Source organism: Furipterus horrens, unplaced genomic scaffold (assembly GCF_987537825.1).
Source record: "Furipterus horrens unplaced genomic scaffold, mFurHor1.1.pri manual_scaffold_2, whole genome shotgun sequence".
In the NCBI taxonomy this organism is placed as follows: Eukaryota; Metazoa; Chordata; class Mammalia; order Chiroptera; family Furipteridae; genus Furipterus; species Furipterus horrens.
In genome coordinates, this window is record NW_028327172.1 from 79,721,768 (window position 1) to 79,737,722 (window position 15,955).

The 15,955-nt window shown below is 38.6% G+C and overlaps 1 protein-coding gene across 4 annotated transcripts in view; it reads right to left on the reverse strand.

Annotated features, from left to right (window-relative positions):
- Positions 1 to 15,955, reverse strand: part of LOC150018882 (radixin) — a 120,668-nt gene that overhangs the window by 64,751 nt on the left and 39,962 nt on the right. For all 4 annotated transcript variants that reach the window (XM_090265899.1, XM_090265898.1, XM_090265901.1 and 1 more), the window contains 2 exons: positions 9,538 to 9,621; positions 9,191 to 9,337 (listed from right to left, as the gene is read on the reverse strand). In XM_090265899.1, coding sequence (XP_090122025.1) covers positions 9,191 to 9,337; positions 9,538 to 9,621 — 231 coding nt within the window. The remainder of the gene's footprint in view (positions 1 to 9,190; positions 9,338 to 9,537; positions 9,622 to 15,955) is intronic.

The window sequence follows — 15,955 nt, forward strand, 5'->3', positions numbered from 1 at the left end:
AAACATTCTTTACTCAATATGCATGCACCACCCTGTCCCTTAATGGCCACTAAGGTAAATCACAGTTACCTATTTAATAGAGAGGTTGCTGGAACTATTTTTAAGGTAATATTATCCTATTATATGTTACTTTAAAAAATTCTAAAGCAATTTCCTCATATAATTCTCACAACAATCTTGTGATGTGTATCTGGCAGTTACACAAATTTCACAGAGTTAATAACTTGACCAGGGTCACAAAGGTAATTAGTAGCAGAGCTGGTAAAAGAACCAAACTAACCTTTTAAAGTTGTACCCTATTTTGATTTTTTTTTTTTAAAAATTGAAAATATAATAGATGATCACATTCTCATTATAACTTGAACTATTACAGAATAGACTTTGTCCATGATCCCCAAACCCTCCCTCTTGTCCTGAGATAACCCCTCTCTTTCATATTCCCCATCTTTATCTGTATCAAGATATATAATGGATACTCCAATAAAAAGTAAATCAATAATTTTTAGAGCAGAGGTAAGATGGCGGAGGAGTGAGGAGAGGTTGCGGTTTTAGGCTCCGGAGACCCGTCTACAGTTTGGTCTAATTGCAGACAGAACATCTCAGTGAGCAGCTGGACATTGGCGGGAGTTGAGCCAAGGCACTGCTGGATTAGAGAAAATCCACCTGGGAACAACCTGTTTAGTGAGGATAGCGGAGAAAAAGGGGACGAAACGGGATTCCTGACTGGGGCGGCTGCCCGAGCTGTGGCGGGAAGCACACAAAGGATTTTTGGCGACCACAGGCTACCCCAGAGAGGAGTCAGGCGGAGAGCGGATCTCTGCCCGCTGGCAGAGACGGGACTCGACCAAGTGGCATTGGCGCTGAAGGACAGGAGACAGCGTGCTACCGGGCAAGTGAGAACATAATTCTCCTTTATATTTTTCTCTAGTGGATGGTGGAGAGGGGAGGAAAGTTTGGGTGTGGTAGGCCGTTCTGGAGGAGCCCAGGCGCAGGGGCGCGCTAATCCACTCCTCAACCCTACCATTGGGTCGCGGGGGCGCACATAGGGAAGTGCTCTCATTCACTGGCCCAGGTGCGCGGGGCCGTGAGTCCAGGCGTCCCTCGGACATTCCCCAACGGACATAAGATCAGTGCCCCAACGGGCACAGGGAGGGCCCACTGAACACGCAGAGGACTGTGCACAGACACCCCTAGACAGCTCCCGTGGGCGCAGGGCCCCAGGCCGGAAAGCAGACCACTAGCGCAGGCTCTGTTTGTGCCCGCCCAGACGGGTGAGGGAAGGCGGGCGGCTGCAGCACGGGAACAGCGAGAGGCGGCGACCCACGGACGCTCGATTCCACTGAGCGCAAGTGTCCCTGGCCCTGCCCTAAGAGGCGAGAGACCAACTCCCGGAGCTCGGCTCAGCGGGACTGAGGGCACGGGGCAGCGTGCGAGCGTGAAAGCACCTCAGCCCGGGGTCAGTGGGAGCTCTCTGGCCGCCTGTGCGGGCAGGGTCACCTTGGCGCAAACGGGGAACCGCCGCGGCCCAGCGAAAGAAGGAGCCAATCCCGGGGAAAGCGCTCGGGCCGTCCGCGCGGGCAGGGTCACCTCGGCGCGAACGGGGAACTGCCGCGCCCCAGCGAAAGAAGGAGCCAATCCCGGGGAAAGCGCTCGGGCTGTCCGAGCGGGCAGGGTCACCTCGGCGCGAACGGGGAACTGCCGTGCCCCAGCGAAAGAAGGAGCCAATCCCGGGGAAAGCGCTCGGGCCGCCCGCGCGGACAGAGACACCTTGGCACGAACGGGGAACCACCGCGGCCCGGCAGCAGTGGGCTCCAACCGCGGGGCAAACTCTCGGGCCGTCAGAGCGCGCAGGGGCTTACGCGCAAGGGCACCTCAACTGGCTACAGCGGGCAGCAAGGTAGCGCGCCGCGCCGGCAATCGCGGGCGCGCACCATAGCGGCAACCGGGTGCGCACACCAGTCCGGCAAAAGAACAAGAACCTCTGACCTGCCACACTAGACCAGCTGCGGACCCAGAAAAAGAAGGCAACACACCAAGGCTAAAACGGAGTAAAAACATCGTTTTTTTTTTTCTCCAAATTTTTTCTCCCAAATTTTTTCTCCCTTGTTCTTTCTTTCTTCTTAATAATTTCTTTTCTTTCCTTCTTTCTTTATTCTTTTCCTGGGGTTTTTTTTGGGGGGGTTTTGGGGGGTATATATATATATATATATATATTTTTTGGTTCAATTTTTTTTTCTCTCTCTTTTTTCTTTCTTCTGTATTCTTTCTTTTCTATCTTTCTTTGTTCCTTTCTTGCTAACCTTTTGGGGTTTTTTGGGGGGGGTTGTGGTAAATTTTTTATTTTCTTCTCTTTCTCTCTTTCTTCTTTTCTTTCTCCTATTTTCTTGGGGATTTTTTGGGGGAGTGTTTTTCCTCCACCTCATCCAATAATAAGAAACTTTATCTCTAACGTGTTGCATATAACCTCTCCTTCTCAGCCTTTCTCTTTAATAGTGGTTTATTCGTTTGTGTGTCTAGCTTAGCCCCCCTATTACTTTAAATAATACAATATAATTACTATATAAACCCAAATACAATACAATCCCACTTTCTTACTATACTAAGTATTTTTCTATCCTTTTCTTCTATTTTTCTTAACATACAATGTAAATATTACTAACTGGCTTGCACAGTCTCAACTATTATTAATCTATCAACCCCTCTATCAAAAATTATATTTTTCCTCCCCAAAAACAACTCGTATCTATTCTTCTTATAGTATAAAAGCTCAAATCTCTTTACATTTATATTAATACGGGCTAGTTGGCTAACGATAGCAGGATAGAGTGGGGGATACTTTCTGAGGGTGTGGGTCTCCTGCCTGGGCTGTGTGTTTATGTCTTTAACAGCATATCCACAAAAGAACTCAAGACAAAGCAGATAGAGTGACTCTCAACCAAGTAGCCAGAAGGAAGATCCTATCAAAGAACATCTGAAATATAACCGAACAGCATAAACAAACGACATAAAGGGTAACTTAAGACCATCAGGCTCAGGATATCAAAGAGACTGCACCACTGAAACTCCCAGACCTTCGATAAAGAATATTACACCACAAAGGAGGGAAGTCAAAGCAGACTACCCCCCCAATAAATAAATAGATAAATAAATAAATAAATAAATAAAAACAAAAAGAATCCAACATGGTAAGACGCAAAAATAACCCCTCAATGAAAAGAAAAGAGGAATCCTCAGAAAGAGAGATAGACGAAATAGACATAGCCCAAATGTCAGACATGGAATTCAAAACAATGGTGGTAAAGAAGCTCAATATACTCGACATCCTTAAAATCAACTATGACAACCTTCAAGGAAGTTACCAGCAGCTCCAAGAAAATTACAGGGAACTGGCAGAGAACTACACCAGCATAAAAAAAGACATAGAAATCGTTAACAAGAACCAGGAAGAACTTAAGAATACAATCTCTGAACTGAAAAACACAGTAGAATCAGTCAAAAGCAGACTAAACGAAGCAGAAGATCGGATTAGTGAGTTAGAAGATAATGTAGAGAAAAACTCCCAGACAATACAGCAAAATGAAAAACGATTGAAAAAATATGAACAAGATGTAAGGGAATTACAGGATAGCATTAGGAAAAATAATTTAAGGATCATCGGAATACGAGAGGAAGAAGAAAAGGAACATGGAATTGAAAATCTGATAGGAGAAATAGTGACAGAAAATTTTCCGAACCTGATGAGAGGAAAAGCTATGCAAGTCCAAGAAGAACTGAGAGTTCCAATCAAGAGGAACCCCCAAAAACCCACTCCAAGGCACATCATAGTTAAAATGGCAACATTCCAAGACAAAGAGAGAATCCTAAAAGCAGCAAGAGAAAAGCAGCAAATAACATACAAGGGAGCTCCGATAAGGCTATCAACTGATTTCTCAACAGAAACATTACAAGCCAGAAGGGAATGGTCAAAAATATTTCAAGCAATGAAAAACAAAGGCCTACAACCAAGAATACTCTACCCAGCAAGGCTCTCATTCAAAATAGAAGGTGAAATAAGGAGTTTCTCAGACAAAGGAAGACTGAAAGAATACATCTCCACCAAACCAGCATTGCAAGAGATGCTAAAGGGACTGTTCTAGGAAAAAACAAGAGAGGAGAGGAACAGAGGTACAAAGGGAAATGAATAAATACACGTCAATAATAACCTTAAATGTAAATGGATTAAATGCTCCAATTAAAAGACATAGGGTAACGGAATGGATAAGAAAACAGGACCCACATATTTGCTGTCTACAAGAAACACACCTCAAAACAAAAGATTTACACAGACTGAAAGTAAAGGGATATAAAAAAATATTCCAAGCAAACGGACCGGAAAAAAAAGCCGGGGTAGCAGTTCTCATATCAGACAAAATGGATTTCAAAGCAAGGACAATAAAAAGAGACAAAGAAGGACATTTCATAATACTTAAAGGAACAATCCATCAAGAAGATATGACTTTGATAAACATATATGCACCCAACATAGGAGCACCCAAATACATAAAGCAAATACTAGAAGACCACAAAAAGGATATCAACAACAACACACTCATAGTAGGGGACTTCAACACTCCATTATCAACAATAGACAGATCATCAAAGCAAAGAAACACCAAGGATATACAGGCATTGAACAACACACTAAACCACATGGATCTAACTGATATATATAGAACTTTTCACCCCAAAGAAGCAAAATATACATTCTTTTCAAGTGCACATGGGACATTTTCAAAGATAGACCACATGATAGGTCACAAAACAAGCCTCAACAAATTCAAGAAAATTGAAATCATATCAAGCATCTTTTCAGATCACAATGCCTTGAAACTAGAAATCAACCTCAGAGGAAAAAATCAAAGACACCCAAACTCATGGAGATTGAATAACATGCTATTAAATAATGAATGGGTTAACAATGACATCAAAGAAGCAATCAAGAAATTTCTAGAAACTAATGATAATGAGCACACAACAACCCAAAACCTGTGGGACACAGCAAAAGCAGTCCTGAGAGGGAAGTTTATAGCAATACAGGCATATCTGAAAAGGCTAGAAGAATCTCAAATAAAAAACCTAACCACAATGCTACAAGAACTAGAACAACAACAACAAACAAAGCCTAGGGCAAGAAGAAGGAATGAAATCATCAAGATCAGAGCAGAACTAAATGACATAGAGACTAAACAAACAATCCAAAAGATCAACGAAACTAGGAGCTGGTTCTTCGAAAAAATCAACAAAATCGACAAGCCTCTAGCCAGTCTAATCAAGAAAAAAAGAGAGAAGACACAAATAAACAAAATCAGAAATGAAAGAGGAGAAATCACGACTGATACCTCAGAAATACAAATGATAGTTAGAAATTACTTCAGACAACTGTATGACAAGAAATTTGACAATCTAGAAGAAATGGACAAATTTCTAGAAACATACAACCTTCCAAAACTGAATCAAGAAGAAGTGGAAAGTCTCAACAGACCAATAACAAAGAAGGAAATTGAAACAGTAATCCAAAATCTCCCTGCACACAAAAGCCCTGGACCGGATGGCTTCACAGGCGAATTCTACAAAACATTCAGGGAAGAACTAACTCCTATCCTCCTCAAACTGTTCCAAAAAATCCAAGAAGAAGGGAAAATCCCAAACTCTTTCTATGAAGCCAGTATTATCCTAATCCCCAAACCAGGTCAAGACACAACAAAGAAAGAAAACTACAGGCCAATATCACTGATGAACATCGATGCTAAAATCCTCAATAAAATATTGGCAAACAGGATCCAGCAACACATCAAAAAGATCATACATCATGATCAAGTGGGCTTCATTCCAGGGATGCAAGGATGGTTTAATATTCGCAAATCAATAAATATAATACATCACCTAAACAGAATGAAAGACAAAAATCACATGATCATATCAATAGATGCAGAAAAAGCATTTGATAAAGTTCAACACCCATTTATGATGAAAACACTCAGCAAAATGGGAATAAAGGGAGCATATCTTAACATAATTAAGGCTATATATGAGAAGCCTGAGGCCAACATCATACTCAATGGACAAAAACTGAAAGCATTCCCCCTGAACTCAGGAACGAGACAAGGTTGTCCACTCTCTCCACTCCTTTTCAACATAGTGTTGGAAGTCCTAGCCACAGCAATCAGACAAGAAAAAGAAATAAAAGGAATCCAAATTGGGAAAGAGGAAGTGAAACTTTCATTATATGCAGATGATATGATAGTATACCTAGAAAATCCTATAAACTCCACTAAAAGACTACTCAATATAATAAGTGAATTTGGCAAAATCGCAGGGTACAAAATAAATATACAGAAATCCAAGGCATTTCTGTACACCAACAATAAAATAGCAGAGACAGAGACAAAAAAGAAAATACCATTTACTATAGCAACAAGAAAAATAAAGTACCTAGGAGTAAACTTAACCAAAGAGATAAAAGACCTGTACTCTGAAAATTACATAACATTGAAGAAAGAAATTAAGGAAGAAACAAATAAATGGAAGCAAATACCATGTTCTTGGATGGGAAGAATCAACATCATCAAAATGGCCATACTACCCAAAGCAATTTACAAATTCAATGCAATCCCTATTAAAATACCAATGACATATTTCACAGACCTAGAACAAATACTCCATAAATTCATATGGAACCAAAAAAGACCCCGAATAGCAAAAGCAATCTTGAGACAGAAGAACACAGCAGGAGGAATCACAACACCAGATATCAAACAATACTACAAAGCCACTGTAATCAAAACAGTATGGTACTGGCATAAGAACAGACATATAGATCAGTGGAACAGAATAGAGAGTCCAGAAATAAACCCAGGCCTCTATGGTCAACTAATCTTTGATAAAGGAGGAAGGAACATAAAATGGAGTGAGAAGAGCCTCTTTAACAAATGGTGCTGGGAGAACTGGATAGGGACCTGCAAAAAAATGAAACTAGACCACCAACTTACACCACACACGAGAATAAACTCAAGATGGATCAAAGACTTAAATGTAAGCCGTGACACCATAAAAGTCCTAGAGGAAAACATAGGCAAGAAAATATCAGATATCTCACGTAACAATCTCTTCACGGACACATCTCCTAAAGCAAGAGAAATAAAGGAAAAAATAAATAAATGGGATTACATCAAACTGAAGAGTTTCTGCTCAGCAAAAGAAAACAACAGCAAATTGAAAAGGAAACCAACCATATGGGAAAACATATTTGCCAATGACATCACAGACAGGGGACTGATATCCAAAATATATAAAGAGCTGATACGACTCAACATCAAGAAAACAAACAACCCAATTAAAAAATGGGCAAGGGACCTGAACAAACACTTCTCCGAAGAGGACATACAGAAGGTCCATAGACACATGAAAAAATGCTCAACATCATTAGCCATCAGGGAGATGCAAATAAAAACCACAATGAGATACCACCTTACACCAGTCAGAATGGCCATCATCAACAAATCAACAAGCAACAAGTGCTGGCGAGGATGTGGAGAAACGGGAACCCTACTGCACTGTTGGTGGGAATGCAGACTGGTGCAACCACTATGGAGAACAGTATGGAATTACCTCAAAAGATTAAAAATGGAACTGCCTTTTGAACCAGCGACTCCACTACTAGGATTATACCCGAAGAATCTTGAAACACCAATTCAAAAGAACTTATGCACCCCTATGTTCATAGCAGCACTGTTTACAATAGCTAAGTGCTGGAAACAACCTAAGTGCCCATCTGTAGATGAGTGGATCAAAAAACTGTGGTACATTTACACAATGGAATACTATGTAGCAGAAAGAAAGAAGGAACTCCTACCATTTGCAACAACATGGATGGAACTAGAGAGAATTATGCTTAGTGAAATAAGCCAGGCAAAGAAAGAAAAATACCATATGATATCACCTAATACAGGAAACTAAAGAACAACACAGACAAAGGAACTAAATAGAACAAAAAGCAGAGTAGCAGTCAATAGGGGGGAGGGGAGAGGGAGAGAAGGGGGATAAGTAAGGGAAGGGTTTAATTAAAGAGCCTGTATGAAGGACTCATGGACATGGACAGCGGGGAGGGATATGATTGCGGGAGAGGGGGTGGGCTGGGTGGGGGAGAGAAATTGGGGGAAAAGGGGACAACTGTAATTGAAAAACCAAAATAAAAAAAAAAAAATAATAATAATAATAATAATTTTTAAAAGAAAGAAAAAAAGATTTGGCCTATAATAGCCCTGAAGTTAATTTTGCTTCTCAAAAATTTTCCCTTCTGGATAAAGCATTTTAACTTGCTTTGTAATATAAATGAAAAAATACATCTGAGTAAAATTAGTAAAATGCTCTCATTTGGAATCATCATGTATATGCTTAGAAATATGTGTTTTATTAGATACCAGTAACAATGAAACTAAAAATTCGGAGCCAACCTAGAATAAAGAGAAATGCCTGTGGAGAAGGTGCCATTCATTGGCACAGACTTGGATGCTTACGTTGTATGGTAAATAAGTTAAAAGTACAAAGCAATAGTAGCTATCATTCCGAAAATTGCTAAAAGACCTGGATGTGCTTCATATTAATATAAAAATAGGTGGTCAATTTCAAAATAAAATTACACTGTCCACTATTTTTAATACAGGGATATTCTACTTTACTATTGTCCAAAAATATTCAAAATAATTCCTATAAATATTCAACAAAAGTGTTACAAACACAATAAATCAAACATGTTTTAATTTCATTGTCTCACTGCTCTTGATTTCTTATATATGTTAATTTCAATTTCAACCTGTATGCCAGACATAACATTAAAGAAACTAATGAAAAGTTACTTAAGAGGGCATGGGTAGTGAAAAAAAGTATGACTTGTTCTTCACCTATTGAGGAAACAAATTTTAACTAAGTTACCAGACATAACTCACAAGAGATCAAGAAGCATACTCCAAATAAAAATGAATCCACTCATTTTGACAAATACACTGAGAAGTTAACTGGAACCACAAGATGCTGGGAAAATGAAAATATGATATCTGAAAGCCTATGTGGCATTAACTTATCTTTTAATTTGAAAAAAAGCAATAAGGGTAATCAAGACAACTGATTAATGACGATTTCACTATTTACTTACTTGTCATCATGTTCATAAATATTCAGACCCAGAGCATCAACACCTAGCCACAATTCAGTTCCTTTTTTATTTTTTATTTCAAAATAGTTGACTCCATACATTTCTAGATCTTGTGCAATCTTCAGGTATTCCATCATAGAATCTTCCCTGTAGGAATAAAACTTATTATAACATATTTAAGTAAGAGTATCTGATACCAAACAAATTACAAAAATACTTTGAATTAAAATTTAGTGTTTTACTCCAATAAGTCAAATAATCTTTGGTGGATAATCTGATATAATTAATGTTATGAAATAAAAATACTTTAATTTGAGGAAAACACTATGAAACAACCATCCAAATACCTTAGCATTCCTCTATGTTCTTCATGCCAGTTCTGTATTCTTTCTTCCCACTGCTCTTTTGTCAATTTGTGTTGTTCCAAAACACTATAAGGAAAAATAAGTCTATCATTGAAAATCAATAGTCTTTCAAAAGTCTAGAATCATACCCTGACTGTGGTGGTTGCTATACAAATCTATACACAATAAAATTGCATAGAATAAGTTCACACACACACACAAATGACTGCATGTAAAACTGATGAAATCTGACTAAGGTAGGTGTATGGTATCAATGTCTGTATTTCATTGTGGCACTGTACTGAAGTAATGTAAGAGGTTACCATTAAAGAGGGCTGCGAGAACGATACACAGGATCTCTCCATTATTTTACAGTTGCTGTGAACCTACGAGTATCTCAAAATAAGTTAATTTTGTTATTTAAGTTGTTTAAAATAGTTATAGTTTATAAGAATTCAAATTTTTAAGTGAATATTCGGAAAAAAGTGAAAAATGACTCTCATTATTAATAGAAATTTACAGAAAACACTGAAAATCAGAATTCTTAGGCCTTAATTCTTTCACTGGATGTATTTATTTTTGCGTTAATTTAATTTTCTATTAGTAATACTTTATATAAAAGGGACAAGTCATACGTTTTTTCACTACCCATGCCCTCTAAGTAACTTTTCATTTGTTTCTTTTGTATCCTTCCAGTGTTTCTATGCAAATATAAAAACACACTATTTCCTACTACTACTATTTTAATATCAAATCAGCAGATTCAACATGCATATAATTTACCTACTATGCACACTACAGAGGATGTATTTCTATTCTCTTTGGGTCATATAATACTTTCTTTAGTGGTGAATCCTCAGAGAATACTTTACTGATAGCAAAATATGTTGTGTTAAAATATTGTTTTGCTATATAAAAATTTTACTTGAAATCCAAGGGATTTCTTGGCAATATGAAAAAAATCTTAGGATGCAATCCTCCTTTGGGTAAGTTACTGTTTAGAGTGGATTCCTTAATGGGGTTTCAGACAAACCATTATATTATTACAAACTGCTCCTTTCTCTTTTAGCCCTTGCTTTTGGGGAAAGGAGTTTTGTCTTCTTCCTCAGAGCATTTAAGTTCCCACATTTTTCTTGTCTTTATCCTCCCTGTTGCTGTTTGGCCTGTGCTCAGCAGCAGGAATGCAATCACCCTTGAAGGCACAATCAATTCAGCCAACTGCTGGTCTCAGGATGTTAACTAAATCTGAAGGTATGGGTTAATTAAGTTGGATGCCACTGGGATTTCTGCTATAGCTTTTTATATCCTGTATTTCAAATATGACTTGTTTGCATTTTGCATAATGTACTTGTATTATTAAATCTGCATGACCGATTTGCAGGTATCCAAAACTTTCTACTTTTTCTTCGTTCCAGAACCAAAGAGCCCTTCTTCACATCTAAGGCCAACCCATCCAACTTGACTTTAAATCTATCTGGGCCTTTAAATGACTTTTATCTCCACTTTCTCAGGATCTTCACTCCATACTTTATGGCAGGGGACATATTTATTGTTCCCTGCCTACATATATTATCATCTATACTTATCTGTGTTACAAAGGGCAAAGACCACATTTATATTGCTCACCACTAAAAGCCCACTGTCGGCACTCAAGAGTACTGTACTCAAAAATTTGTGGAGTAAATAAAGGAGATTCAAAATCAATTATTTCCCTTCTTTTACAGAACATGTCTATAAACCCATGCTTCCCTACTCCTAGTTTTTTTCTTCTAAACAATGAACTTCTTTTGAGAACTGTCCATATTCACTGTCCTTCATTTCCATACCTCAAATCCACTGCCCGAGGTCTACCACAATCTGACTTCAATCCCCAACACTACTGAAACTGCTTACTAAGGGTCACTTCCAATATCCTTATTGTTAAACCCAACAGGCACATACTCAACCTCTTTGCACAGTTTGACACTGCTGACCAGTCTCTCCTGGAAGCATTCCATGATATAACACTCTGCTGGTATTAATCTCAATATCCTTTACAGAAGCCTCTCCCTTTGTACTTAAAAGTAAAGTTCCTACAAGGTCCGTCCTAGGTCTTTTTCTTGCTCTTTATGTACTTTAAGTTCCATCTCTTTGGTTCCCATCTATTTACTAATTATTCCCAAAACTGTATCATAGCTCAAACTGCTCTCCAAGATCTGAACCCATATCCACAAATGAATACTAGCTCTCTCTCTCTCTTGGTTATACTGCAGATATTTCAAACTCAACAGGTTCAAAACTGAAATCTCCCTCCTGCAAAATGTACCCACCCTACCACATCTTGGCAAAAGGTATTACCAACCTCCCAGTTGCCCAAGTCAGAAATCTGGGATATAAAAATTTACGTACATCAAACTCCCTTTAAAGAAGAAAGATACTATCTGGTGCAGCTGATTATCCGTATCACCAGGAATCTAAACTACTTTGGGAGAACAGATTGCTTATCTGGGTTTTTCAATATAAAAATTAAAAGGATCCACCAAAATCATTGAATTACTGTGATTTGTGATCACCAAATAACCTTTAGGTGATCACTTAGATAATAAGTGTGCTATATACCATACACAAAATAAATTGATCACTGTAAAAGTATTTCTCTCCATTCTGAACCAAAAAAATTAGTATTCTAACATTATGAGTAAGTCTCCTTTAGTCTTAGATATCTGGAATTAGTCCTCCAGAAACTATCAACTTCAACAGCTCTCTAGACTTCCAATATCAAAGACCAAATCTTAAATAGTAAGTGCTCTCTTTCAAATAGAGTTGTTAGAGCATACATACATTTAAAATAAAAAATCATGGTTAAGTGTGATTGCAGTGTTTAAGATTTTTTAAAATCATATGACTATTAAATGTAAGTCAATTACTTCATCTGGTGTTCAAACAAATATCAATCTGATTTAACACTGAAAGAAATATGTTATATTTGTTGAGTTAAAGTCTTTTTTTATGAACAATTAAAAAATTTTAAGGGTAACTTTGATTATACATAATATTTACCTACATACTGACTTAAAAACAATCTGCTATACATTTTACTATATATAAATTATACTTCAACTAAAAATAAAAACTAATCCTATCTGAAATGAAATTATACTGTGCCAACAATCTATTTCTCAATTCAGTACTTTAAATATCTGAGAAAAAGAATTTTGAATTGCAAGGGACCAAGGGTGGGGGGCGGAGGCATAAGAGATATGGGGGGGATAAAGGTGATGGGGAAAAAAGCAAAAAAAAAAATCTGTTAAGAGCTAATAAGTAAATTCAGCAAAGTAGCAGGATACAAAATCAACAAACAAAAATCAGTTGCATTTCTATACACTAACAATGAACAACGTGAAAAGGAAATTACAAAAATAATTCCATTTCCAATAACATCAAAAAGAATAAAATACTTAGAAATTAAACAAGGAGGTGAAAAACTTGTACAATGAAAATTACAAAACACTGCTGAAAGAAATTGAAGAAGACACAAATAAATGGAAACATGGCCCATAAACATTAGAAGAGACAATATTGTTAAAATGTCAACTCTACTCAAAATGATGTACACATTCAATGCAATCCCTATTAAAATCCCAATGATATTTCAGCAGAAATAGAAAATCCTATCCTAAAATTCATATAGTACTCCAAATAGCCAAATAATCTTGAAAATGAAGAAGAAAGCTAGAGGATTCACAGTTCTTGATTTCAAAACTTAATACAAAGCTACAATTATCAAAACAATGTGATATTGGCATAAAGACAGGCACGTAGACCAATGGAACAGGATAAACCGCTGAATATATGGTCAAATGATATTTTTGACAAGAGTGTCAAGACCATTGAATGGGGAAAGAGCCATCTTTTCAATACATGGTGCTGGGAAAACTGGATATCCATATGCAAAGAATGAAATTGGACCCTTACCTAACACCATATACAAAAATTAAATCAAAATGGATCAAATACACAAACGTAAGATCTAAAACTACAAAATCCCTAGAAGAAACATAAGACAAATGCTTCATGACATTGAATTTGACAGTAATTTCTTGAATATGTCATCAAGGGCACAGGTTAACAAAGGAAAATACAGACAGATTGGAGGTCACGATAATTTTAAAATCTTCTTCATCAAAAGACACTTACCAACAGAGTAAAAACACAACCCACAAAATGGGAGAAAATATTTTCAAAACATGTACCTGATAAGGTATTAATATCCAGAATATATAGAGGACTCCTAAAATTCAACAACAAAACAAATAATTTGATTTAAAAACGGGCAGACCTGAACAGACATTTCTCCAAAGATAAAACAAATAGCCAATAAGCACATATAAATATATTCAACATTAATTATTAGGAAATTGCAAATCAATACTTCAATGAGACACCATCTCACACACATTAAGGGGGCTGCTATAAAAAAAAAAAAAGAAAAACAACTGTTGGGGAGGATGTGAAGAAATTAGCACCTTGTACACTGCTGATGGGAATGAATGCAAGATGGTACAGCCTCTATGGAAAATGATCTAACGATGCCTCAAAATATTAAAAATAGGATTGCCACATGATCGAACAGGTCTATTTCTGGGTTTATACGCAAAAAAATATTTAAAGCAGATAAGTAAAGAGACAACTGTACTCTCACATTCACAGCATCATTATTCAAAATAGCTAAAACGTGGAAGCAACCCAAGTATCCACTGATGGATGAATGGATAAGCAAAATGTAGTATAAACATACAGTAGAATATTATTAAGCAGAGATCGGGTCAAGATGGTGGCATAGGCAGACATGGCTCACCTCTTTGTGCAACCCCATCCAAATTACAACTAAAATATGGAACAACCATCAGCCAGAACCTTGAGAAATCGAGTTGAATGGAAGCCTGTCAGCTACGGAATTAAAGAAACCATATCCACTGAGACTAGTAGGAGGGAAGCAGACACAGGACGGGCTGGTCTCTCACCCATGTGTGGTGGATAAAAATTCAAGAGGGATATTATGGGAGCGAGAAGACCCGGCCCCACACCAGGCCCCCCAGCCCAGTGCCAGGAAGATAAGTCCCCACAACTTCTGGCTGCAAAAGTAGCAGGAATTGAGTCAGTCCAAGAAACTGCTGGAGCCCCAACCAGTTCCTCTTAAAGAACCTGCACACGGACTCACCTACTCAGACTCACTCCCTCTGAGCTCCAGCACCAGGGCAGGAGCTTGAAAGGCACCAGTGGCATACAGGGAGAAACTGAAGTGTCTGGAATCAAGGTGAGCAGGAGCCACTGTCTCTTTTCTAAACCCTCCCCACATAGAGTTAACAAGCTGCTGCCATATCTGAGATTCCATCAACCTGGCCAACACTGTTTGACCTGCCCTTGGAGATCCCCAGAGACTCCCCCCCACCAACTTACTGACCCACCCAAGCTTCTTTTTCTCATGGAAGGCTGGTCTTGGCTCAGGCTTCACAACTTCCTAAATCCTATCAAACAAGCAACAGTTGGCCTCAGTGAGCCCCAGGCCTGGCACTACCAGCAGCCAGCTTAAGATTCACAGCTTGGCTTTGCCTGGAAATCTCCAAGGCCAGCACAAGTAGCAGCCATCTCAGATTGCTTTATAGCTCAGGCCCAGGCAAAATACAGGTGGGGGCTGACCTTGGCCTGCACCACCCAAAACCCCAGGGCCAGCATACCCAGTGGACAGCTCCAGATCACATCGGAGCACCACCATCCTGTCCCACACAGCTGATCCTCCACAGAGGGCATAGGTTGGTGGTCAGTAGTCACAGACAGGCCTTACAGCTGACTGGCCTGGGTTAAGACCCTTCCACTGATCTGCCAACAATAACCAAGGCTCAACTACAAGGCCACATGAAGGGCACACCTTGAGTACCCAGCTTGGGTGATAGGGGAGGCTGTGCCATTGGACTCTACAGGACACCTACCTCATTAGGCCACACTACCAAGACATGGAGTCAAAGCAGCTCTACCTAATACACAGAAATAAAGACAGGGAGGCTACCAAATTGAGAGGGCAAAGAAATATGGTCCAAATGACAGAACAGAACAAAACCCCAGAAAAAGAATTAAATGAAACAAGAGATAGCCAACCTATCAGATGCAGAATTGAAAACACCAGTGATCTGGATGCTCAGAGAAATGACTGAGTATAGCCATAAAATAAAGCAAGAAGTGAAGGTTATACAAGTGAAATAAAGAAAAATATACAGGGAACCAACAGTGAAGGGGAAGGAAGCCAGAGTTCAAATCAATGATTTGGAACAAAAGGAAGAAATAAATAAAAGAAACAAGAATTGAAAAAAATGAGGAGAGGATTAGGAAACACTGGGACAAGTTTAAACGTACCAACATCCAAATTATAAGAGTGCCAGAAGAA